Below are 26,019 nucleotides of genomic sequence, written 5' to 3' on the forward strand. Positions count from 1 at the left end.
CTTCCCTTTCAAAACCGTATGCAGTAAATGTACAAATGGCATGTATAACGCAAGTGTGTGCAGGAGCAGATAAGCACACTAGTCACATGGTCCACCGCCGTCATACATTTTGGGAGGAGTCTCATGAGGCACCCATCCACTTCAAACTCAAACCAAGGGCAATGTACACAAAAGCACAAGCTTCTGGTGTTGCAAATGACTCATAGGCTGGTTTGTCCATTATTCAGTCATCCATTTGACTTCACAGTCACCTGCTCACCCACACCCAGGTTGGTAGTAGTTGCCACCAAGCATGCATAGTTTAAAATAGTCAATAGGAGTGTTGGTTGGTACCTTTCTAGTTGCTGGTTTGACTACAGCAATAAGGACAATTTTAGTAAGTCTTCTTGTTTTAGACTGCCCCAATTTCTGAGAAATGCCCATCACAATGTAATGTCTTAAAAACTGCTTATTATGTCAGAAACACTCCAAAACCCAAATATATTCAGTTTACTGTCATATAGATCATTGACAAACTGGAAAACCTCAGATTCTCCTAAATTGATTAATATGCTATCATAATTATGCAGAGTTATTCTCTTGCAGAATAATTTTCTGTAAATCCACTAAATCGCTAATTGGTGCTAAGGTTATATTCTTACTGGATTCAAGACCAAAAGATAATCGAACTGGTGCATGCTAAAGAGCTGCTAACAACTGGGGGCAAATCGGCCTGTAGACACCAGCTATAGTACAGCACTGTTAAGAATAGACAGTGAGTCTTTCAGAGGTACAATGATTACACTCTTGTTATTGTATAACCATTATCTGGGAGAAGGAGCCTCCATGACGATAAATGGCTGTGCCAGTTTACAGTTTGGTACTACAGAGACTTAAACTCTGAGCTACTTCTCCGTTTGTACTGGGACAGAGAAATCTAACAATCGAAATCTTACAGACGACAGTGGAGAGGAGTGAAAACAAAAGCAAGAGACAGAGAGCAACTGAAACATAAAGACACACTCAAGGTCAGAGATAGATGCTATCAGACTTCCTGCCTGCACTAGCCATGCCAGTAGTTTCAGCTGTACCAACAGGAGTAAATGGAAACGGCAACGGAAATTCAAATGGAAAACACGACCACGTCACATGGCAAAGTACACCAGCGGCGTCATAAGAGCAAAGCACACTGCACTACAGGGACAGACAAACCGAGACAGAACCCAGACCATGCAAGGAAGAAAAAATGCTGGAAAAATAAATATTTTGAAACCCATGAAGGCTTCATAGCTGAAATTAACAAGTAGGAGTTGATATCTTGAGCCAAGCAGTTTGTGGATTTTCATAGTCTTCTGGGAGTTGAGCATGCTTTGCTATTTTATATAGCGCCAAATTCTACCATGTATTGCCAGAATCATGACTATACAGAAAGTGCAGCACTGATGGTTGTGAAACAATTTTTACTACCTAGGGAACAATTCTGTAGATATGCAATGTAAATCCCATCCTTGCTTTACTGTGCAGACTTGGTGTTTGGAAAAATGGCCCCAGTGAACACTATGAGAAGTGGTCCTTACGGTTTTAGCGGGACATCGCTCATTAAAGATAAATAGTTCTGTGTAAATTGAACGGAAGCTGGTGTTGTAGAAGCAGCAGATGCTGATAAATCACAAAGACTCTGAATCCTCACAGAACAACTACATTTGTGATGGAAAATCAATATGAACAGTTAGACCCAGCGCTGAGCAATTACATTATCTTTTATCAACTTTCACACAACGATGCCTCAGCTCCTGACAAGACCGAAGCCATGAATTCTTCTCACCTTTTGACCAGTGCTGTATCTTCTTATCCTCTGTCCTCGTCACACTCTCCGTCTTTCTCTCTCTTCCATCCACTGTTCTTCCCTCTATGGGTATGTTCCCTGAGAACAGGAGGAAATACAATTACTTTCATTGTAATTGCTATAGCATTTTATAATTGTTAGATAATCTTTATTTATAAAGAACTCTTCAAAATCCATGTTACAAAGTGCTTCACAAAACAGAAAAGTCATAAAATCATCAGGTTTTAAAGAAAACCGGTTTGGCAAAGAAACCAACAATCTGGTGTACAGGGCTCCAGACTATTGGTCGCATTTTGCGACCGTTTTTTGGAGCAGAGAACGAGTCTGCCAGAGTACTGCACGGGTAACACATATCACATAGATGTGATCAACACACTGTCTCTCTTTGGTGGCGTCGCAAGTCCACTACGGCGAAAAATGCATGCTGTTGCAGCACGCCGTTATAACCATGTTTCCCTGAAAATCATGATGTTGCAGTCCATAGTACATTTACGAGTGGTGATCCGTAGCCGAAGTTCATCCATTTGTTTGCTTAAGAGGACAACCCCCACCTTAGCTCTGAAGCTAGCCAAGCTCCTCCGCCTCATGCTCTGCCTACATGCAGTTTTTTGTTAGGTCGACGGTCCAGTGAGTGAGTCAGAGATAGCAGCACGAAAGGACGAGCATGGTGAGTGGTTGCGACCCACAAGAGTTCCCTGCCGGCCTCTTTAAGATCGCAAGTTTGGCAAAACTTCGAGACGGTACTATAGTACTTAACCAGCCATAAGATACAAATAATTAAAGTTAAATTAAAAGGAAAAGAGCTTGGATGTTAAACAAGAGTTTATTATTTTACCTACTGTTAAAAAAAGCAAATACAGGTTAATCTTTCATACACTACTCTTTTTGCACTTGCTCTGTTTACTTTAAGTTTTTATTTTTGTATTCCTCCTGAAAATGACTTTATTTTGTGTTTGGATTGATCGCCTAAATCTGGCTTCAGGTTGCACTAAAAATTAATTTTACTTGAACAGTGCAGTGTTAAACAATTTTAATAAATATAGATTTGAACTTTGAAATTAGTTTTGTGTAAGTTGTTAATAATTGAGCAATGGTAAAATAATCGCTCATTAGTTTAATTGAAAAATTAATTGTTAGATTAGTCGACTAATCGAAAAAAGAATCCCTAGATTAATCGTTTAAAAAAAATTATCGTTTTGGACCGCCCTATACTCATCCATTCCACGGAGCGAACCCGACACAATGCAACATTAAGCCGTGTTCACGATGCGTGGCAAAACCGCGAGGTAGGGCGCAGAGCAAAGAGGCAAAGCGCAGGAATGTTCTGGAATTAGTTGTAGGGCTGGGCGATATGGACCAAAAGTCATATCCCGATAGATTTTGGATGAATATCGATATAAGATATATATCCCGATATTTTTTTCCGCAAAGTGAGAGCAGTTCAGTCAAAGTCAAAGCCAAATATGACATGTCGCATGTAGTTTCATAGAAACCGGCTATTTCAGTGAACAGTTGCAAAATCAAATGAATAAATAATAAACAGGTTTCTTCACTTTGTTCATGATTAAATGCTCAGCTGTTCAAATAACAATATAATGTAAAAATAACAGCTACTGTATAACAGGAGTACCTTTTTTTTTTTTTTTTTTAATCAAAAGCTCCATAAGGTGCACATTTAAATAAAAAAAATATCTTAAATAAAAATAGCATATAAAATAACAGAGGCCAAGTTCAGAAAATGACATCACTTTACTGTAATGCAGCCTTTAAAAAAGGTACAATATGTAACATTTCTGCTTTAAAATGTCTAAAAAAGACCATTCCTATGTTATATATTTTTATGAGTTGTGTTCTTACACTATCCCAAATGTTTCCACCAAATGTCAAACCCAGAGAAATCTATTATTTTATTTTCAGACACGGCACGTTTCCTTTAGTTGCCCGTCACATAACCTTTCACCGTCCAGTTACTCTAACTTCCGTCAGAACACTGGCACCAAGATGATACGTTCAGGAGTAATTGTAAATCATACAATGTCACAGAAAAAAAATACTAGTAACCGTAATATTGCTTTTTTTTGCCATACAGCATCATTTTGTGATTAATTACATCCCACTTTTTATCACAGTAATACAACAGAGACCTTATCTATTTTGTAAGTTCAATATCGATACCAGCTTAACGTTACTACAATGTGCTAACGTTGATGCTAAAGCTTTGTGGGTAACTATTAGAAATTCTTTGGTAACATTATGAGGTTACAACATCGTTCAACACGCTAATAGTTATTTTTAGTATGACTGTTTCGACCACAGCTAACAGGACTGAGCTAACCCACGAATAACTTCACTAGTAACGTTAACGTTAGCTGTATAGATAGACGATTAATCTAATGCTAATTTAGCCAGCTTGCACACCCCGGTCTGTCTGCCTCACTCCGCCGGCGCAGAGAGACTCAATCGGGATGACAGCTGACAACAGCCCCGGGACATATAGCTAGCTAGTTACAGTTAGCCCCCAGTCAGCTATCAGCCAGCTACTTTCATTACAGCAATCCCCACCGGCCAGAACTTATCTCCAGTGCCTGGTGCTTACGACGCTAACGGCAGTTTAATTAAACGTCGGGAAAGACCATATCAGACCCAGCACCGAGTCACAACAGCGGCCATCCATAGCGGTAGCTACATCTCCGTAGCGCTACCGGTGTATGGGCCGAAAATCTCCTCCCTGCCGAATTTCTCCCCCCCTTCGCGTTTAGCTGTCTTTATGGATAGCTAAATTAACCCGACAAAAGGTGGGTTAAGCACCAAAACGAAAAGTTAAGATTACTGAAAAGTGAAGGGGAGATAATTCCGGGCAGATGGGAGATGTTCTGCTGCTGCACAACAGGCATCGACCGTCCTGGCTCGCTATCGCAAAGATTTCCCCAACAATCCCCACCCACACCCGTCTCTCAGCCTCGTTTAGTAGCTAGCTAGCGTTACAACAAACCCCGTCTGCCCTGGTGTTGAAACCATCCAAAAGGTGACATTGATATGTGAAATATTTTGTGTTTTAGCTGCTGGCTACTGTTAGCTTGCTGGCCCACTAGCTAAATGGTCAGCTACAAATAAAAATCTAATCAAGAAAAACTTAACTATGTTTGGGAAACTGCAGCTATTGTATTACAATAACATGAATAAACGTTACTAAACGTAACGTGAATAAACTTGAATGGGTAAACTCGTCCGTGAACTGATGCATTCTAACCGGCAGCGAAGGTGCTTAACACTAAAAACTCCCATAATTCCATGCAACTTCCCAACAAATCAAAAGTCCAGTTTTACCGTCCATTGTTTTGGTTTAAAACCAGGAAAAGACACTTATGTCATATCACGATATTACGATATCCAAAGTCTAAGACGATATCTAGTCTTATATCACGATATCGATATATTAATATATAAAAAAGGGTGCACTAGTTTCAACAGATATTAGAATATCTGTATCAGAATATTATTACTCCCAAAAAGAAATAAGATCTTCCTATTAGTGTCTTATTAGTTTGTAACCAGACTGTGGCTTCGATCTCAGTCCGTGTCATTCAGCCTGCAGGAGAAAGCTGCAGGCCGCAGTCTAATCCAATAATGGGATTACAGCACAACACTTAGTTCAGCTATAAACAGACAAATGTACAGAGATGCTAAAACAACTCAGATAGCGATGACACCACATGGCTGCAACATTAAATGTGTAATCATTTAGTTGAGTTTGATAATGACACAGTGGCTCATAGAAATTGAAATGTTACTATAACTGTCAAAGACAAGATGCTGATAGAAGATTCTGCATTAAAAATGATGAAAACTACTTTTTCTATCTCTTTTGACGTTTTCACAAAATATATTTTTATATTAATTTAACACAAATTGTAAAAATGTATTAATTATTGTGAAACAGGCAGCCGCTTCACATCAGTTAATAGCTAATTTGTCATCGAGCCAGGTGAAAGCAGTTGAATTTCACTTAACACTGGTACATTTACAATGATCAAAATGCATGTCCCAATAAGAATTCTATAAATCTTACAACAGCATTGAGCTAGGACATCTTTATGAGAGGAAGGGGCCTTGAACATCTTCATTACATGACGGGCATTTGAGTTTTAGTGGTATGGTATTTTGTAGGGCTGGGCGATATGGACCAAAAGTCATATCCCGATATATTTTGGCTGAATATCGATATACGATATACATCCCGATATTTTTTTCCACAAAGTGAGAGCAAATGTTCAGTCAAAGCCAAAATCAAATATGACATGTCACAAGTAGTTTCATAGAAACAGTTGCAAAATCAAATAAATAATAAACCGGTTTCTTCACCTGGTTCATGATTAAATGCTCAGCTGTTCAAATAACAATAAAATGTAAACCTAAATACTGTATAACAGGAGTACCTTTTTTGAAATCAAAGCTCCATATTTGTGATTCGTTCCAAAGGTCAATTAAGCTTTTGATATTAATATAATCCACTTTGTTCAAAATGTAATGCCTCATGCCTGTAAGCCTAGGTTTATAGTCCCATTCTTCCACTTGATACTGCTTCCACTTAAGTAAACTAAAAGATGAACTATCGACTACAAAACAAAGAAACTAATTAATGTGTTAATACAAAGAATATTTATTATGATCGGTTCACAGATCTGAGTCCAAACGGAAACTTCACCCTTCTGAACTAAGAGTTTCTGCTTTAAGGTGAAGTTTAAAACAGACTGAAATGTCCAGGCTCATTCCTCCACTATTTATTTCTGTATGTATTTATCGTTACATGTAATTTTAACGGGCACTGAGCTCCAGATCCTGCAGCCGCAGACGGTCTCTGCTGCCCCGCTGTAGCTTCTCTCCGTCCGCCTGCCGCCGCAAACTTAGTGGAACTTTCCGCCGATATCGACATACAGGTCGCCCTGACTACGTGTAAGATCCTACCGATCACCGCTCTGTCTTTGGCTGGTCCGATCTGGATCAGCGGGGACCCGCGCAGCAGCGAGGCAAAGCTGTGTTTTTACCGGGAAGAGACGCTGCGGCCGCCACGGAGCTCTCAGCCTCCCGCTGCCGCGGAGCTCAGATTGCTGGTCGGGCGGCATACATAATCATAAAACACATTGTCACCTGTTAAATGTTATTCATTGCTGTTTGTTCTTTTCATTTCCTCTATCGAACATAATTAAGCAGTACAAAAGTCCGGCATCTTTAGCGTTGATCTGAATGCTTCGGACCTCTGTTCCAAGATGGCGGCGGTTTTGACGTATGTTTAGAACCTCAAGGCGACATCTGTCTATGGGAGCAAGGATCACATTTGAACTATATCGATATATGCGATATGGTCTAATTCCATATCTCATTTAAAAATATATCGATATATTTTTAATATCGATATATCGCCCAGCCCTAGTATTTTGGTTGTACAGTTGCAGACTGTGATGAGCTGAAGTCGGCAAGCCCGTAACAGCAATCTGACAAATAGGTAAGTAGCCTGCACTGCCTTTTGACACACGTCATCAAAAGTTGCCAAAGTAAAAAAAATAAAATAAACTGTTTCTACCGAGGGGATAAGCTTCGCTTCAGAACTCTAACCTCCTATGGCGCCATTTTGATGCTACAACAATATCACCTCTCGTTAGCATCCCATTGACTGCCATTCATTTTGACATCACTTTGACAGTGAATTACTTTTCATCTGAAGTGTAAGGAACCTTGTACCTCACGTTATGGCTCCGTAGCAGACGTTTTTGTAAAATAGGCTAACGATTGTGTCATAACCAAGCGACTTACTGTCGCATAGTAGAGGAATTACCGTATAGTACAGGAGAAGCTCGCAGGCAATTTCGATTTACATGAGCTGTTTAGGTTTAATTACTAATGTTAACTAGCATTTTAGTTAGCAATAATTAGCCTGTGCCCATGTTATCTCCTTACATATACCTACGCTCTCCGTCTCTGTAAGATTGGGAATGATTGAGATTTCTCTTGGCACAGCTACCAGAAGACTTCCAACTTTCAGACACGTTGCTCACGTCACATCTACGTCTTCAAGCTCAGTTGGAGGCTGCGCAGTAACGCTCAGCGCTCACCAGAAAAGTGCTTCTAATATCCTTCACTGGTCTCAGTCCAGAGCAACGGGATCTGTTGGTCCATTAAAATATACTGTCTATGGTTTCTACACACAGGGTCTTAAATTTCCTTAAAGTAAACTGGTCAACATGTTAAATGACAGCAGTTTGCCTAATCTGTTATCATCGAACTGTAGATGCACACCCAGTTGCATCCTTTTCTTGCTGCCACCTTCAGTCCCCACCCTCCTCCCTCTGTTCCCACACTTCCCCCGTCTCCTTCCTCCAACCATCAAGTGCTTCAGCAGATGGTTCTGGGTTCAACAACGACAGCAGAGCATGGTGGGGGCCCTCCTGGAGTGCACACATACACACCATGGACAGCATCTGTTTATGAATGGACCGACAATTTCCCATCCCCCGACAGCTACAGCTGACAGAGGGAGGGGGGAACCGCGAGTCACCGAAGGCAAAAGAAGGGATAAAGAAGAACAGGGCAATCAGAACAGGGGGAGGAAAGAAAACGAAAACACTGCAATTGCATGTTTATGGTTTGCTTTTTACTAAAATAAAAAGAAAAAGGTTAAGCAAATTTAATCCAAGACCCTATCTATACATTTAAAAAACTAACAAATAGGGTCGCCTGAGTAGCTCACCTGGTAGAGTGTGCGCCCCATGTACAGAGGCTCAGTCCTTGCTGCAGCAGCTGCAGGTTCAATTCCGACCTGCGACCCTTTGCTGCATGTCAGTCCCCCTCTCATGTCTAAGCTGCTTTTTTTTTTTTTTTTTAAAGCTAACAAATTATGCATATAAGCTATTCATCCATTTTTTCTCCTGTAAGCACTTTCCTTAACCCTTTAAGAAGAAGCAGAATAAAACATGCAGTAATTGTACATGCTAAATCTGATCCAAAGTCCGTCTTCCCTAATCTAGGTCACCTGAGAGTTAAGTACAGGTGCTAACTAGCTAGAATTTGTCTGTTATGGTTTGTAAACAAAACATTCAAAGTTGGACTCTCCACTCTGGCTCAACGACACCAGAAGCGTCATTTTAACCGCTGCATTCAAATCACCAGACTGATGAAAAGTAATCACTTTCCAAAAATATTTTATCTCTAAATATGGTCTTTGTTGTGTTTAAAGTGGATAGAATAATCTGGACAGCTGAAACCACTATGCAGATACTTTTTAATTTTTCCGTTGTCAGACAGAGGGAGGGCTGAGGGGACTAAAGAGCAGCAGACAGATGAAAGATAAATAGTTTTAAAAAGGTCACTAGTGATGTTATGTACAACTCTGTAGCACAATAGATTAGAGTCCAATTAGTACAGTAGATACACATTTTATTTTGGCTACAAAGAGGTGTGCAAGATAATAGTTTTAAACATTTCAGATCACCTACATGTCCTTGTAGTGCATTTCTCTGCCGGCTGTCAAAGAAAGCTGAAAGACTTTAAAAATAATCAAACTATATTTGAAGTGAGTCATGCAGTGAGAGTCAGCAAGGACTTCCACATTTATAGGAGACAGAGTATTGATTGCATTTGTAGCCTCGTGTAAGTAGCCGTTTTCACACACACCCAAACATAAACTGAAAGACATGAGTATTTACAAAAACCCTCCAAGAGTTTGTCTGTCTACATAGAACAAAAGCCAGAGGGTAGTCGCGTGGCTAATTTGCATGTATAACACCACGTCATTTGCATTAGTATGTTCTCACAGAACACTTAAGGCTCGGTTCAGGAAAGCCATCACTCAATTAGAGAATGACAAAGAGCGTCTCCTCGTCAAAAACAACTTAACAGCGAAGGCTTTGTTTGGCTGACATTGCACGATGTGACATTTCCAGCCTAGCTGCATTGAACATGTCATTTCAACAGTGCATTCAAAATCAGCCCAGTTCATTTTTGGTCATGGAAAGGCAATGTGATAATTCTGGCTGAAAAACGCAATTTTGCTGCTAGCCGAGGAGGGTGGGGCAAGCTGTGCATCAAGTACTTCCTACAGCAACAACAAAGAACATCTTTATTAGCCAGTCCAGCTTATACAGCTAATAAAAATATGTAACTATTAAGTGGGCAGATTACAATGGAGGAAAATAGGACATTACTCATATAAGCCGCTATGCCAAACTTGCAAATTGATTTTATGGCGATTTATGAAGCAACGATCCCCAACCAATGTAGCAATACCTTAGGAATTTATAACACTGTTGTATTAAATTCCAAACACGATAATATCAAGTTGGCTATTCCAGCATGGAGTCATTTTATGCAAGTGTACAATGGCTACAACATGTCATAAACCAGTTGTGAAAACTCTAGATATTTTTAGAGAATGAAAACCTGTTTAGACAACAGTAATTTAAGGAGATGAGCCAGGCAACCAAAAGTGAAAGTGAAGCAAGACATCACATTGCTCTACAAAATCAAAAAGGAATGTAATCCCCACTGGGGCCCCAATTGGTATAAGTGTATCAACTTTATGCAACTGTGGTTTGCCTTTTATAGCAACATCCACCAAATGCTATTCGTAAACTTAAGGACGTGACGAAGTGTTTTCAAAAAGCTATGAATTGAAAGAGAAATGACCTCAAGCAACACTTCACTGGTGGCAGTTTCTATCTAGATGTATTTAATAAGAAATGGCTGCTATTTGAAAATACACAAAATGTGAAACATAAACTGGCTTTAGTAACCAACTCCAAACAAACCAGAATAATACAATTTTCAAACCATGAAACACATGTACTCTGTAATGTATTTGATAAGAGAAACTGGATTAAACCAGCAAAACAAGGCAGTTGACCTGCTTTAGGTCTCTTGTTGCACAACATCAAACACCGACAACTAAGACAATTTTGGAGATGGGAGGTGAGTTGATGTGTTGTCTCTCTAGTACACACAATTAAAAAAAGCTATCCAGGAAAGTTTGCATGATAACAAGATTTATAAACAGATTTAGGATCTGAAAACAGATTAAACGCAGCCCTTGGAGCGGGTTAATGGACTAGTTGTGGTCCACAGCTCTATTGTGTGCCTGCAACTGTATGGACACAATGAGCTGCACAAACACCTCTCCACACACAAAACATCAGGACTCTGGCTTCTCATTTAGCAATTTTAAAACAGCAAAGCTTACTCAGCACAATGCGGCCTAGACCAACCCAGACCCTCCAATTCAATTCAAACGGAACTGCATGTGCTTGCATAAGCAGCAGCTGCCCATCCCCTGCCCCCTGTCTCTCTCTCACTCACTCACACACACACCTTTAGTAGCCCACCATACAGAGACATACACAGGTCATGTTATCATCTAAAGAGAAGTGGCTAGAAATGTAATATAAAGCAATACACATGCTCTTAAAATTAGTAAACTGTACTGACGGCACACTCACCTGTTACGATGCTTCAGCTTCTTTGGTGGCAACAGCTTTCAATTCCGAATCTCTAAAAGAAGAAATAAGAAGGTTCATCTCTCAGAATATAAAAGATTTACCTAAACAAACCTCATAGCCTGTATGTGACTGTTACAGTTCTATTGGTTTACTGTGATCAAACACCTTGTAAAAAACGTGAGACAGTGTAGGCAGACAGGTGATCAACCTGAAATTGTAAACAGGACTCCATTAAAACTTCTCAAATTAATTATTGATGGTGAATGCCTGGTGCACAAGTCAAAAGAAATGCACCTCACCCAGAGAAGATATGCAAGGACAAGCACACACTAACAAACAAAGCGACAGTGAAAGTATTTCAACTAGTCGATGTTGAAATGCAAGTTGAACTGCATGACAGGACAATGCACGACCAGAACCCCCTAAAGATCAGTCTCCACAAGGTGAATTAAGTGTGTATGTCAGATAAAAACACAGAGGGAGAGTGTCTGTGTAGGTCAGAGTTACAGCTCGGGTCCTGATCGGCCATTATCTCAGCTGTTGCCTGACTTACAGCTTAACCAACATGGCTTCTCTCGAGCCTGGTATTTTTCCTGCGCAGCCAAGACTAACAATGGCCTTAACACGGCATCTAAATACAGTCGATGCAATTAAATTATTACGCGATTTAACAGTGTCTGCAGCGTCGTCAGGTCAGTGTAAAAAAGTTAGGTGAAGACGACTGCAAAACCAGCAGAGCGAAGGTCTAGTAAGATAGCAGCTGCCGTCTTTCTGCCGATAGAGGGTGTTAAACACTACGACCGAAATACAACACTGCAGCTTCACAATTTCAACACCAAATATGCATTAACACTGCGTCTCAACACAAACTGTTTCATGTTTAATTAACATTTGACCAACTGTGTCCCCTCTGCAAGTCACCAAACATTGGGGCAATCATTCGGAGTCACCGCCGCGCAACCGTCGTCGTCAAATTAGCATGACTGCTAATTCTAGCTAAAGCTAACGTTACGAAGCGGCTAGTTAACTTACCCGGTCTTATTTCAAGTATAGCGCGATTATGGTGTTTTAATAAACACAGTTACATATGAAATCCATTAACAATGTTAGTTTACTGATAAACAAATCCATATAAACAATAATATCGAACAAAAGACATGATTCTCACTTTTGACAGATATGTACGCACAACTTAGATAGCTAGCTAGCTAAGGTTAACCAATGCTCGTACTAGTTAGCGTTAGCATAACGTTAAGGTGTAACCTGCCAACAAATAAAACTGTTTGCCTGTCATACACGCCTAGAAATATCCAGACATCTGCAGAAAAATACTATATCCTGGTTAATCAGTCGATGCGCTTAACATCGAGCTACGTTTGCAAACCGCAATGCAAGCGAACCTCCTTGCCAAATGCTAGCCGAACAGGAGGCTAGCTATCTTAGCTCAGTCGTAGCTAACTAAACAACAGCGGCAGCTTAACTCGTCTCCACCAGTCTGGTCTCCCTGTTCACGGCTGCGTACATTAGCTCGCCAAAAAGAAATAATCTTCTGGGTCAAGAAAACAGCGTAAAACCAACCTCACCTCATTGAAGTATAAAGTGCAACAGAGTGGAAAGGAAAGCCGGCAGTAAGGCTAAAATAATTTCAACGCGTTTGCAGCATCTACGAGGGGAGGCATTTCTCCTGCATGATCGCCATTTTCCTAACTCGCTGCTGGCTAACCTTCTTTTGCTTGAGCTCTGCTTTCTCTCTCTCTCTCTCTCTCTCTCTCTCTCTCTCTCTCTCTCTCTCTCTCTGCATTCACTTCAGCTCTGACTGTGTTTCTGGAGGGGGAAATAGAGCAGGAAACACATTCACCACTTCCTTTGACTGAGAAAACCAAACAACCAAAGAATAGTAGAAGTAATGTACAGTATGTAAAGCATGCCAACCATGTTCAAGGTAAGAAGTTCAGCCCCTTGAAATTAATAAACCCATAAAACGTTACTATGATGTAACGTGTTATATATATTATTTTTTATATATATATATATATATATATATATATATATATATATATATATATATATATTTGTGTGTGTATTCTAGGTTGTTGACTGTTCTTCATTTTAATTACACCCTGTGATGTCCAATGTGACAGAAACTTCTATTAATACAATAAAAAGCCTCACTGTGAGTCATGAAGAAACATTTAGCTGATGCCATAGCCAATAGCCTAAAATACATGGTATTGTGATGATGTGGTATATTTATTTTAAATTCATATTTCAACAGAATTATACCATTATTTATTCTTTTGGAGTGTAAATAAAGACCGCCAGATATACAACAAATACAAATGATATCAAGTGAAATTACGGTAAGATCTGCAGTTCGCAAATTGGTGTTCAAACATAGTCTATTCCAGACAATAGTATAAATGATTTATTCACTGGGAGTAGGAACAAACAGGCTTTCTTTCGGAGTATCCAGAGTCAAAACCCTACATCAACATACACTAGGCTACATTCACCATTGTCTTTGTTTCTGTCCTCTTGTGGAGGAGAAATCAAGTAAAATAACAACACCCTTTCCAGTTATAATATAAATCTAATTATGTAGTGTGCCTGCTGTGCAAAGCACAATGGCCATACTTTATTCTTCATCAAGCGTTGCCAACACATAAAGAAATACCTGAAAATGTAATGTCTGAGTAGAAATAGTGCGCTATAACTTAGCAATTTGACTAAATGTCCTAAAAATTGCAAAAAACTGAGATTAATATCCACATAACAATGGGAATTTGTTGCAAACAAATCAAACACACGTCACACTTGATCATATACTTTTTTGAGGAACTAATAATTAAAAACTTTAAACAGATCACAAGCCTTGAATCTTTGATTTGGTTAAATCTGCTCTTTAAATCTTTAAATGCTCTTTTATCTTGCTCTTCTAAAAAACATTAGCATGCTTTTTACGAAATCATAATGTACGTTTTATTCCTTTTTAAGACGTTAAAATTTGTGTAATAACAATGTAATGTATGTAATAACAGCTACTGCTATTTATACTTGTACTGGTGATATTAGCACTCATATCACTGCCTGAAGTAGTAGTAAAACTATCTTTGCCGCAAATACAATCGGAACACGCAGACTTACAAACACAAGAACAATTCCAGCATCTCTCTACTTTTTTTACAAGCTTGTCTTAGCCATCCATACATGGCTTTGGCTGTTATGTAAGAAAATAACCCTTAAAAGAGACAGACAGAGACAACGGAGAGGAGAGCAGAGGAGCAGCAGAGAAACAAATACAGTGTGGAATCTGCCAACTGCAACGTTTTATCGAGACAAAGGCCGTTGCTGCTTACAGAAAAGACCTGCAATACATGTGTGTAAAGCAGTGACCATTGACCCGCCAATGGCAAAAACAACCCCCATCCTTGTGCACAAATTGCCTCTCTTATCTCTTTGTATGTGACTATGTGTGTGTGTGAGAGAGAGAGAGAGAGAGAGTTCATACTGCCAGGTAATGATTTTAATTGGCCAGGTATCAAAGACAGGAAGATTAGATTTTACAGCATATAAGCAAATGGGGAACCTCTCAGTACTCGAGTACTGTTGCCAAATACTGCCCAATAAATACTGAAGATGTGTTTGTGACAACTGGGAATTCAACTATAATTGGCCTCCAAATGGGACATTATTTAATTTATTGTCTCTATTTCTGATATTTGGATTTATTCCTGCCTTCATGCACTTGTTTGAAGTTCCTATTGTCCAGCTAAGTCATAATTACAAATGAGTTAGACACATTGACAATGTTTACTGTATGAAAGAGTCAATAAAACGTCCCACCTCTGAAACTGAGCTAAATGAAAATGTCAGCATGCTAACATGCTCACAATGACACACTGATGTTAAGCAGGTATAATGTTTACCATGTTCAACTATATCAATGTAAAATGTATTGTGCGTCTCACTGCAAATCACTCAATTTAACTGGTAGATTGCATGAAAACAAAAAGCCCAGGTGGCTGCATAGTTTTTCGGGTCTTCCGCATCTGCGCTCTCAGCGTTTCTGCACATCGTCATTGCAGCCAGGGAATGACTGTAAAGGCACTGTAGCGGCACATTTTACCTATATATAGTCAATGGTTGAATGTAACTAAGTACATTTACTCAAGTACTGTACTTAAGTACAAATTTTAGGTACTTGTACTTTACTGGAGTCTTTACTTTTCATGCCACTTTCTACTTCTACCCCACTACATTTCAGAGAGAAATATTGTACTTCTTACTCCACTACATTAATCTGACAACTTCAGTTACTAGTTAATTAACAGATTAAGATTGTTACACACTTAACACATGTAGTTTGTAAAATACAATGTTTTATTGTAAATTAAACTACCCAACAATATATAGACCTACAAGTGCAGCTGAAATGATTAGTCGATTAATTAGGTGATTGACAGAACTGTTTTGATCGATTCCAGTTTCTTAAATGTGAAGATTTTCCTGCATTGAGTACTTTTACTTTAAAGTACATTTTCCTGATGATACTTACATACTTTTACTTAAGTAACATTTTCAATGCAGGACTTTTACTTGTAACAGAGTATTTCTTTTCACATTGTGGTATTGGTTCTTTTACTTAAGAAAAGGATCTGAATACTTCTTCCACCAATGTATATAATGTAGTCTAATCTAAAAGTAATCTCACTTTAAAAAAAAAGGTGCTGCTGCAGTTCGCCTTTAGGATTGTCTCCCTTCTTCATTTAACTTTTTTTTTATTTTTATTTATTTAACCTTTATTAACCAGGTAGGCTGTTGAGAACAGGTTCTCATTTGCAACGGCGAACTGGTCAAGAAAAGCGTAGGTGTGCAAGACAACAAATAGTTTCACATTCAATACAGTACAAGAATACAGAATACAATATGCTACATAAAGTGCAGAATAAGTGGGCATTACAAATGCCGGCACGTAGTGAGGTGTAAGTAAGTCGATGGATATGCAATGTACATGAACAGAGAGTCTATATCACTACTGAGACCTTGCCAGTAGGTCAAGTTGTGCCAGAACCCCAACTCAAAGTTTGGTAAAGTTAAAACGTAGGTCAACTACAGTACACATTAGACCTGGGAGTTTTTCTTGCTTGTTCCGTGAGTGTCCACTCATGCATCACAATATACTGAGGCAAACTAGCATTAGATTAAGCGAGTAGACCGTAACAAAACAGAAAACTCCAGAGACAGCAAGCGTAAAAACCTGAACAAAGCAAGGCAGAGAAGAATAGAAGAGTACAGGATAGAGCAAAACAGCTTTGCCACAGAGTCAGGTCGCCAGCACGAGTAAAAATGGTGAATTTTCACAAAAACTATATTTTAAGCTTTTACTATTTATTTTAAAATGTCCCAGAAAGAAATACCCGATAGTAACCCTGATGTGTGTGTTTGAAAGGGCAGAGAAGTAGTTTTTCGCTGCTCGTCACAATGAATGATGAATCTGAGTGAAGCTAAAAGTGTACACATGGAAATATTTACTGGGAGAAGAGCAGGGCAGTGAAGTCCTTTGGGTTTGGTAATAGTCAACTAACCTTGACAGACAGAGCAGTGTATACAGACAAGTTCAAATGCAGGAAATAGCTGCTGGTTACTTGGGCAAACAGAATGCGTACAGGTAAACATCCACATTTACTGACTCAGCACTGGCTTTGCTAAAGTTATGCAATTGCGTTCTTGTGTACACACACACCCACAACCAACTCAAAAGTTAATAGCACATTTATGAAAACACATACACACACACACACACACACACACACACACACACTTCTTGCAGGAGACTTTGGCAGGCTTTAATACAAACAAATTAAAACACTTTATGGGATGTAATGTTTTCTATTTCCCTTGCTTGTTTTTGTAGGTTTGGCTAAACCACAGTCGCACACACAAACTTGCAGGAACATACACACAGGTCACAGTGATCAGTTGCAGCTGCAGGAGTTGGGGAGCGTGTAAAAATGGGAAGACCATTGTACTGGAGAGAGAAAAAGGGGCATAGAAAATCGGACTGAAATGTGAATGTACTGGAGAAAAAGGAAAAGCGAGCAGGCAGGAGAAGGGAACAGAAACAGTTAGTGAGGAAAGAGAGAGAGAGAGAGAGCGATTATGTGAAGGGGTTGAGAGTGCTAGAGAGCGACAGACAGACTGACAGACAGAAGGTCAGAAAAGAGATTTGCATGTCAAGTAGTAATAGGCTTGTCCTGCGTACAGACACGCACGCTACTAAGCTGCAGTGTTCGTGGTGCTGCAGCGAGTCTTCATGCGCATGCAGTGCATTATTTCTTCTGTGGACTGCCTGCCACTGCTCCTATCAAAATGACATTTATACCTTCAGTTTGACTACTGGGTCTCGAAAGCCTGTAAAACAACATAATATACAAATATATATGTATTGTGTTTGTGTGTCAGTGAGTTTAATGCTGCTCAGCTTCTTCTTCACCCCTTTAAATCTGATTCAACCATCACTCTTTTCAAACTGCCTCCCCCATCCAGTCCACACGTATCACCACAACCCCTTCATTTTTCATGTTCTCCCTCTCCAATCTCATTATCCACACACGCGCACAGACGGACGCACGCACGCACGCACGCACGCACGCACAAGCTGTCTCTTATTCTTCTCTATTTATTTATCTCTTTTTTTCTTTGACCTTGTCAAGTGAAATCCATCCATTGTTAATTTGAATCTTTGATATTCTGCAACACATATGATTTAAAGTGCATTTGCTCAAAGTAATGAATTGCCTTCATGAATTGAAAAGTTTATCCACCAGTATAAAACCAACATTTCTAAATATGAATGGGCCAGTGAGAGAAATGAATGCCAATTAGTCCACCACATTTGAGATGGACCCAGATTTTGCTTTCTGCTCTGAATGTACCGGGTATCCACACAGTATCTCATCATTTGAAAGCCTCTCTCCCTTGATTTCCTGTCTTCTCTCTACTCTCAGCTCTAAAACTAAGATACACACACTCACACACACACACACACACACACACACACACATACATATATATATATATATAAAGAAAAATGCGTCCCAAATGTATTACATTATTATACAGTATTACTTTGTGTTATGTTGAAAAAAGTACCACTACAGATGACTGCACAGAAAATCTACCAAATTTAGCTATTTTCTTTATTCTGTATGGAGCTCTCTGTCTTTTACCTGTCTCTTTTTCTTCTCCACCTCTCTGCCTCTCTCTCTGACAAGGTACCAGCTTTGAAATGGATTTGTTGTGGCTAAAATTACACCTGCTCCTCAACCAATTACCTGAACATTCACCCTCTCTTCAGCTCTCAGTGCATTTACACAAAACAATTTCTTTTTTTTTTTTTTTTTTACACACAGATAACTTTCATTCACCCTTGCAGACTTTGTTTTGCGTGCACACAACAAATGCACAAATACAGGTTATTCTGCAATTTAAACAGGTACTATTATGTTTTTTTTCCCAGGCGATCTTCCCATTTCTGTCCCCGTAATCCATCACAAGGCCTTGATTATGCAGATAGTCTTGATAAGTGTGCTGGGTGACAGTAAAGCATATTCAAATGTACCCCTTTATTTAAATTCACCCTCATTTATATTCATATCACTGATCCAATGCTGGCGTTGCTCCTCTATAACCACAGGAACTCATGCAGATCAGTGGTCACAGGGTACAGTGATTGTCTGGTCTTATTGCCATTCTTTTCTGGTGGATGTATTTTTCTGTGCAGAGAAAGGTGACACTGGGCGGAGAAACAAACACACAGGCATTGATACACACAGTTACACATTTAATCACAAAGACACATGCTCTTGCACCCCACAAAGTGCTAACATCAGTCCATGAAAGTGGCAAAGACAGGCCTGGCACTTTTGTATTGTTAATTCAGGGAAGTGCATGTATCCGTAGGGGCATGGGGGTAGATCTAGGGGGAGGGAAGGAAACATGAGGTAAAAGAAGAATGTCCTTATGGCCCATTTGTCTACATTCAAAGGGCAGTCACAACAGTGTAACACCCTGCTCACTTAAGCCCCTTTCACACATGCACTGCAGACCTGAAATTATCAAGACATTACCTGGAGGAGCTGTATCTGAGAACGCAAATGTCCAAATCAGTTGGATCGGACACAGACTATTTCTTGGCCGGGCTCAGTAAAGTTTTGTATGAATTAAAAAAACAAAATATAACGTGTTTCCCTCCCTTTAGATTGTTACTTTCATCAACATGCTAACTGTAATTTATAACGACAGTTTATTACTGTAAAACATTTTACGGTACTATGCTGTATAAATAAGATTTACAGTAAAATACTGGCAGCTACATTTACCTGCTCTTTACTGTAATTCTACAGTGTACCTACTGTAAATTATAACAGCAGTTTGTTGCTGTAACATCTTTTATGGTACTGTGCTGTATAAATAGAAAGCTTTATGTTTGTTTGCCATTATACTGTTATTTTAGTGTTCCTATCTCCATTGTCAACTTATTACTGTTTATTTTTTTTATGATCAATTCTTTATTATTTTTATATTTTGAACACACAACATACAGAACAAACAAATACAATCGAACAGGAACCAAAAACCCTCGCCCACCCTCCATCCTCTGCGGTCTCGAGGAAAACAAAACAAACCAAAATACAAGAAGGGGAGCCAGCGCTGAGCTATCATTTTCTTGGTTGCGGTTGAGCCGGCTAGCCAAATTTTCTTCTGTCTCCCAAGCAGGTGTAATTTAGAGTCATCATTAAGTAACAAAACAATCGGATCAATAGGAATTCGACATCCTATCACATCAGATATTATTGATTGTTGTTTTATTCCAAAAGTCATGCACCTGTTCACCCTCAGACCATGTGCAGGAAAGTTCCAGTTTGTTCAGGTTGGCAGAACGTGCAATAGGGAGTAGGAATGTCTTCAGAGACGTATCTCTTTAGGAGTCCAATATGTCCTATGGCATATGTTGAATTGGATCTGCTGGTGATTTGGGTTTTTGGAACAGTGGTGTAAAATGTATTTTTAAAGCACTATTGAATGTGATCTTCACAGTATTTAAAAATTGTACATTTCAAAATGATCAAAATTGCTAATTATAAAAATGACTTCATCAAGAAATGGCCTTTGGCTGTATTTGGCTTTTATTCAAACCAATTAACAATCAAACACAACTCATACATATAAAGATAATGTAATTTGGGGAAAATAAAATCCATTAAAATCACTCAGGCTTATATCACCATACAAAAATACATTTGTTAAAAAAACAAATTCGTAACACATTTTGTATAATGGAACAACAAATCAACAACTAACCTGGAACTGCACAATTTGACTTAACAGAACTTAACTGAAGAACACAAACATCGTGTGTGGCGACGTTTTACGATGAGAGCTGCCACATGGGGATTCACACTAGCTGCCTCTTTATGGGCCTTCCTCCCCGTCCTCTTTGACACCACCTTCCCCTGGGTGGCCTTTGTTCCCCTCTCGGGGGTTGATTCCAAGGAAGCGCCTAAAAATGTAATAACAGAGAAAGCATGTAAGATATTAGATTATCAAAGTAATTAAGACCTGGATATTAATTTCTCAGCCTGTGGCAATAAAGATCAAATAATTTGGCATGTGACTGTTAACTCTGGTAACACAGTTTAGATAGCCTACTAGCTAACGATAATTTGCCAGCCAGACATTAGTGTGCATGCTTGCAAAAAAAAGCAGTTAATACAATGCAAATTCAACCCACAATGACAAACCAGGGTAAAGCTGAATTTTATAAGAACACAATTACCTTGTTAAATTACCTTTAGGAGCAGGATGGCTGAGGATGTGCATTGTGCGTGTAGTATGTGAGTCAAGTAGGTGATGCGCACCGTCAACCTCTGTGCTGGCCCGGCAGAGTCGCTCACAATCAAGGCAAAATGTCTCTCATTTCTCTCTTTCTCCTCTTCTTATTTTTTGTACTTCTTTGTATTAAATCTCTGTTGTAATATTCTATTTTTTCCGATTACTCGCTTCACTAAGTGGTGGGGACTTGATGCCAAATGATTTTAAAAGACTTGTGGGCGGACTCAACCTGGCTACTGAAAAAGAAAAAAATACTGTACTATACTTTAAAATTGTACAGTAGCTTGCTGTTAATATTTAGTTTCTCAAGCGCCTCAACATTTACAGTATTGCGCTGTATTTAGGAAGAACGGTCAATTACTGTAAGAAAAATCCCGTAATTGTTACTGTTAATTGTTACACTGTATCTATGTCTTATTCACTATCAGTGAATGCAAATCATTGCTGGCTCTGTTGGTCGGTCCATATAAAAGTCCTTCACACATGGCGCTGTGTGTCTCGCTTTACTTGAATGAGCGGAATCACCTGACTGTGAAAATATACGCAAAATTGGTGAGCAGACTCGCCAACAGGTTTTGATATAACCACAGAAAGCAGCGGGGGTTCTACTCACAGGCATTCATTTATTCATATTCTTTTACAAAGCTATTCCGTATCAGGGTCTACAGTTCAAGAGGTTGTATCATAGACGTCAGAGGAAACACACCAACACATTGAGTTTGTAGTTCATTTGGGAAGACATTTGCAAGCAGACTGTAAATCAGTCAGTGTCTTTAAAATCACTGAGAATCTGTCTTGTTTCCAGATATCAGCTGGATCTTAACCCTCACAGCTGGCTGTACAATTATTTATGTTTTCTCTTGAAAACATAAAGGTGTGCCTCCAAACGGCCAAGTTTGGCTTAGAATAGACGAAACATTTTAAACATAAAGCAGGCCAAAATTGCTCAGAGAACTGGAGACCAAACTCTTGCCTTGCAAAGTAAACAAGTACAGAGGAAGTACAGAGGAAATGAGTTCAGATTGAACCCTGAATGGAGTGAAGTCTCATTTGAAGTCACACCACAGTTCAGCTGAATCAGAAGAGGTTCAGTAATATAATACATCTGATATATTCAGCATAGGAAATCCATGTTGAGTATAATGAATGCGATCTATGTTAAGCCTGAGGATCAGCATAGAGCTTAACGATTTCACTTTGTAGCATGTTTCAAACAAGACATTTAGCTCAAAATTTGAAGTAAAATGTCAAAAAGTACATGTTTTGATTGGACATTGGTTTATGACTAAATACCTGCATAACTAATGCCATTTCCCATCAGCCTCACCTGTGCTTTGTGTTTAGTGCTAGTTAGCAAATGGTATGTTTGCTATGTATGTACGTAATGTATGCTAACACACTAAACTTAGTTGATAAAAATATAGCCCCCTTGGGCCTAAAACCCTTTCACACCGAGGGCTCAACCAGGGTTAACCCGCTTCATAGACTGGGCTTCACATCCCATTCCCTCCCTCCCCCTCTCTTTTTTTAAATGAGTTGGGAAGCCGGAAACTTTACTTGATTCTGTTTCAACTTTATTCGGCATCCCCTGTGGTCCCCTCTACCCACATTCACAATGCCTGATTCTCTGAGTCTTATTTACATATTTAAAGTTTTTGTTAGTACAGAACCTATACAGCTGCTAGGATGTGCGTTTGGATTTTGCTACTTTGTTGAGTTTATATTAACTAATAAATTGAGCTGCAGATGTACTCCAAACTAAGTGGTGTTTGTTGCAATGACATGGTGAAATACAAATGAGTTATTTTCTTTTGTAATGTATGCAAAAACTACAGCAACAAACTCAAACAACAAAGTTTGAATTGCTGTAGGTATTCTGTTTAACCTCTAGGTAATCATTCAACAAAAAAAAGGTCAACATTGGTAAGAAAATGGCAGTATTTAATTCATGGAGGATTGAGCTTTCAAATGTTAGAAGTAAGGAGTGTGCCAGGCAGTAAATATCGAATTGTTTGGTAGAGTTTGTTACGTAAAGCACGGTTTAGTGTCTCTGTTGGGCTATGATGCAATGTGTGGCACGCAGGCTGACCTGAGAGCTATTGTCATGGACAGAGCCACTGCTGGCCTTTTGTTAATGCCGGACAGGCCATCAGACCTCTTGTGGAGAAACAGTGTGTGTGTGAAACTGTAGTTCAAAGTGTGAATGACAAAGAGGAGAATGATGTGATGGGAGGGGAAGCAGTGGCAGACACAGGAGATGAGAGGGGGAAACGAAGGCAGAGAGAGAAGCTGACAGAAATGACTGAGCGCTCAATCCAACAGTAAAGGTTTTCCTCGCATTCAACGCTCCACACACTCACTTAAATCTGACATGTAGCCATTATAGAAGACTATCCTCTCCTTTTTTCCAATTCCACTATCCTGTTGTCTATTTCTGTTGCAAAGAGGCCAATTATGTAAGTGTAATGACATTGAAGGCAATCCTCCATAAGAGAAGATGGAATTATAGTTTTCTTTTCTTACATTCCTCTTTTTCATTCAAGGGAATTTGACTTGTTTGCTCTTGTCGCTTTCTTTCTACCTTCCTCCAACACACACACACACACACACACACACACACACACACACACACACACACACACACACACACACACACACAGCCCCAACCCCCATGCCAGTCTGAGCAGTGAATGTGTGTGTGTGCTCAGAATGTTCTAGTGCATGGGGGGTGGGGGGTGTGTGGTGTAGATTGTCCTGGCATGCTGCCAGTCTCTCCAGCTCTCATTACCACTGTGTCAGTATAAGTGTCTGTGTGTGTGTGTGTGTTTGAGTGCACAACTGGGGCCTGCCAGCGTGACGAGTGTTACCATGGCAACGCCAGAGCAGGTTCCAGATGCAATGCATCATATTTCTACAGGAAGGTACACACACATGCACGCATGCACGCACACACACACTGAATGGGCAGTGGGCCTTTGGTAAGCCATGCAGATTGTCGTGATGGCCCAACTCTTATTTAAATATTTATTTTTTCCTTTTATTTCCCTCAGTTCTGAAATGGATGATTGGCTGCCTGGATCCAGCTATCATTCTGGATGCATACACTCACACACTCATATCTGTCTGTTAAATATGAAGCTATGCATAAAGGTTGGAACTTTTCAGACTATTAAATCATTTTTGGATCACAGTCTGGACATTCAGCAGCTACATACTGTAGTGTTGTAGTTTCACCTCAATAAAAAAAGATGGGTGTTTTCATTTCTATCCGTGCTGTTTTTACTTACTTAGGTGGCGTCCTAAAAATACACTCATTACCCTGAAATGTTCATGGGAATATATCGGAGATGAGAACTTCTTCAGAAAGCACCAGGAGACCATGTTAGCCACCAGGCTGATGACATGGAGGTCAGTCAGATCTGATCTCCACCTGATTGGTCAGTAAAATGTGTGGGAGGTGTTGTGACACTTTTAATGACATTTTCTCATTATTGTCACAGTAAATACCTTAAACATGACATAATATTAGACTTGCTTCAAAGTGGGATGTTAATATCATCACAGCCTCAGCTGGATGTGTGTGTGTATGTGTGTGTGTGTGCGTGTGTGTGTGTGTGTCATCCACAACAGATACCACTACCTGACATTTATTCAATATAAACTGATATCTGGAGGAATAATGTTCATAAAATGATGCCTGAATAAGTTCAATAAGTATGCAATTCCTAGATGGACAGGCAGATGAATAGATATATCAGATTGCTACTCTGTTTTTGACTTTCCTGGATCATTAACGGTTTACTTTGAAAATTAATGAGAATCTCTCTCACTCTGTGTATACAAGTATATGCGTGTGTGTGTGTGTGTGCTCACCTTCCCATGTCTTTGGATTTTGGCTCAGTGCCAAACGGCAATTGGTTCTCATTCTACTAGAAACAAAAGACCGGCAATAACAGTCAGAGCGAGAGAGTGTGCGAGTGTGTGAGCAAGGGAGAGAAAGAGAGGTAAAAAAAAGAGCAAGAGAGTGAAAGACGTAAAAGAAGTGCAAAAGGAAGAGGGACTAACAGGGGGAAGGGTCTCTACAGACTTCACATCTCAGTGAGCACAGAGGGCAGAGTGAGAAATGACTGGAGATTAGAAATGGAGAGTGTGAGAGAGAAAAATCAAGACATGGGGGAGGGAGGGCGAGCTGAAGTGAAGTGAGTTTTATTTCCTTTAAGTTTGTTACATTTACAATTAAGCTACTAAATGACAAGAAGAGTGAGTCATTCGTTGACATCCAGAAATGCTTTGAAATGCATGCTGTAATGCTAAAAGAGCAAATAAACCCAGAGTTCCAGTTTCTAGACCGTATTTAGGATGACCATGTTTACGGGTAGCATCTTTTAAAGTGATGGTTTGGAGTAATGTCACCCTAGGGTCCTTTGCACCTTGATCTCGAGTCAAAAACAACCCTCCAGAACCTTTTTTCAGCTGGGTCTAACATTGGACGAGTTAGTGTGATCAGCTGAATAGCTTAGTGCAGGCGCTAATGGATCCAGGCTTGTATCTCGTAAATGACCCCACTAATAATGGCCGGAATGGTACCAAACTTCTACACTAGTACAAATAAGTCATGTACTCATACAACTATGGATTGGAAAGTTTGTAAGTACACCAGGAGTTTATTTTAAATAACACTTGCCTATTGGCTTCTGCTCTCTGCTGCTACTGCTACCGGCAGTAAGACCAGCGCTTAGGGCCGTCTACAAATTACAACACCGAAAAGCGATACAACTAAAAATATTTATTAATTTAACTTATTTTTTAAAAGTA

The 26,019-nt window shown here is 39.5% G+C and overlaps 2 protein-coding genes across 2 annotated transcripts in view; both read right to left on the reverse strand.

Moving 5' to 3' along the window:
- LOC114569658 (trinucleotide repeat-containing gene 6A protein) overlaps positions 1-13,040 on the reverse strand; it is a 42,317-nt gene extending 29,277 nt beyond the window's left edge. The window contains exons 1-3 of the mRNA XM_028599650.1: positions 12,894-13,040; positions 11,311-11,362; positions 1,805-1,903 (exon numbers count right to left, since the gene is read on the reverse strand). The gene's annotated coding sequence lies outside the window, so the exon portion shown is untranslated. The remainder of the gene's footprint in view (positions 1-1,804; positions 1,904-11,310; positions 11,363-12,893) is intronic.
- The window catches only part of LOC114569306 (E3 ubiquitin-protein ligase RBBP6), a 52,604-nt gene continuing 34,733 nt past the window's right edge, over positions 8,149-26,019 (reverse strand). Inside the window, exons 20-21 of the mRNA XM_028599131.1 lie at positions 20,745-20,872; positions 8,149-8,268 (exon numbers count right to left, since the gene is read on the reverse strand). Of these exons, the coding sequence (XP_028454932.1) occupies positions 8,149-8,268; positions 20,745-20,872 (248 nt within the window). The remainder of the gene's footprint in view (positions 8,269-20,744; positions 20,873-26,019) is intronic.

The sequence above is a fragment of the Perca flavescens genome, chromosome 15 (genome assembly GCF_004354835.1).
Source record: "Perca flavescens isolate YP-PL-M2 chromosome 15, PFLA_1.0, whole genome shotgun sequence".
Taxonomy (NCBI): Eukaryota; Metazoa; Chordata; class Actinopteri; order Perciformes; family Percidae; genus Perca; species Perca flavescens.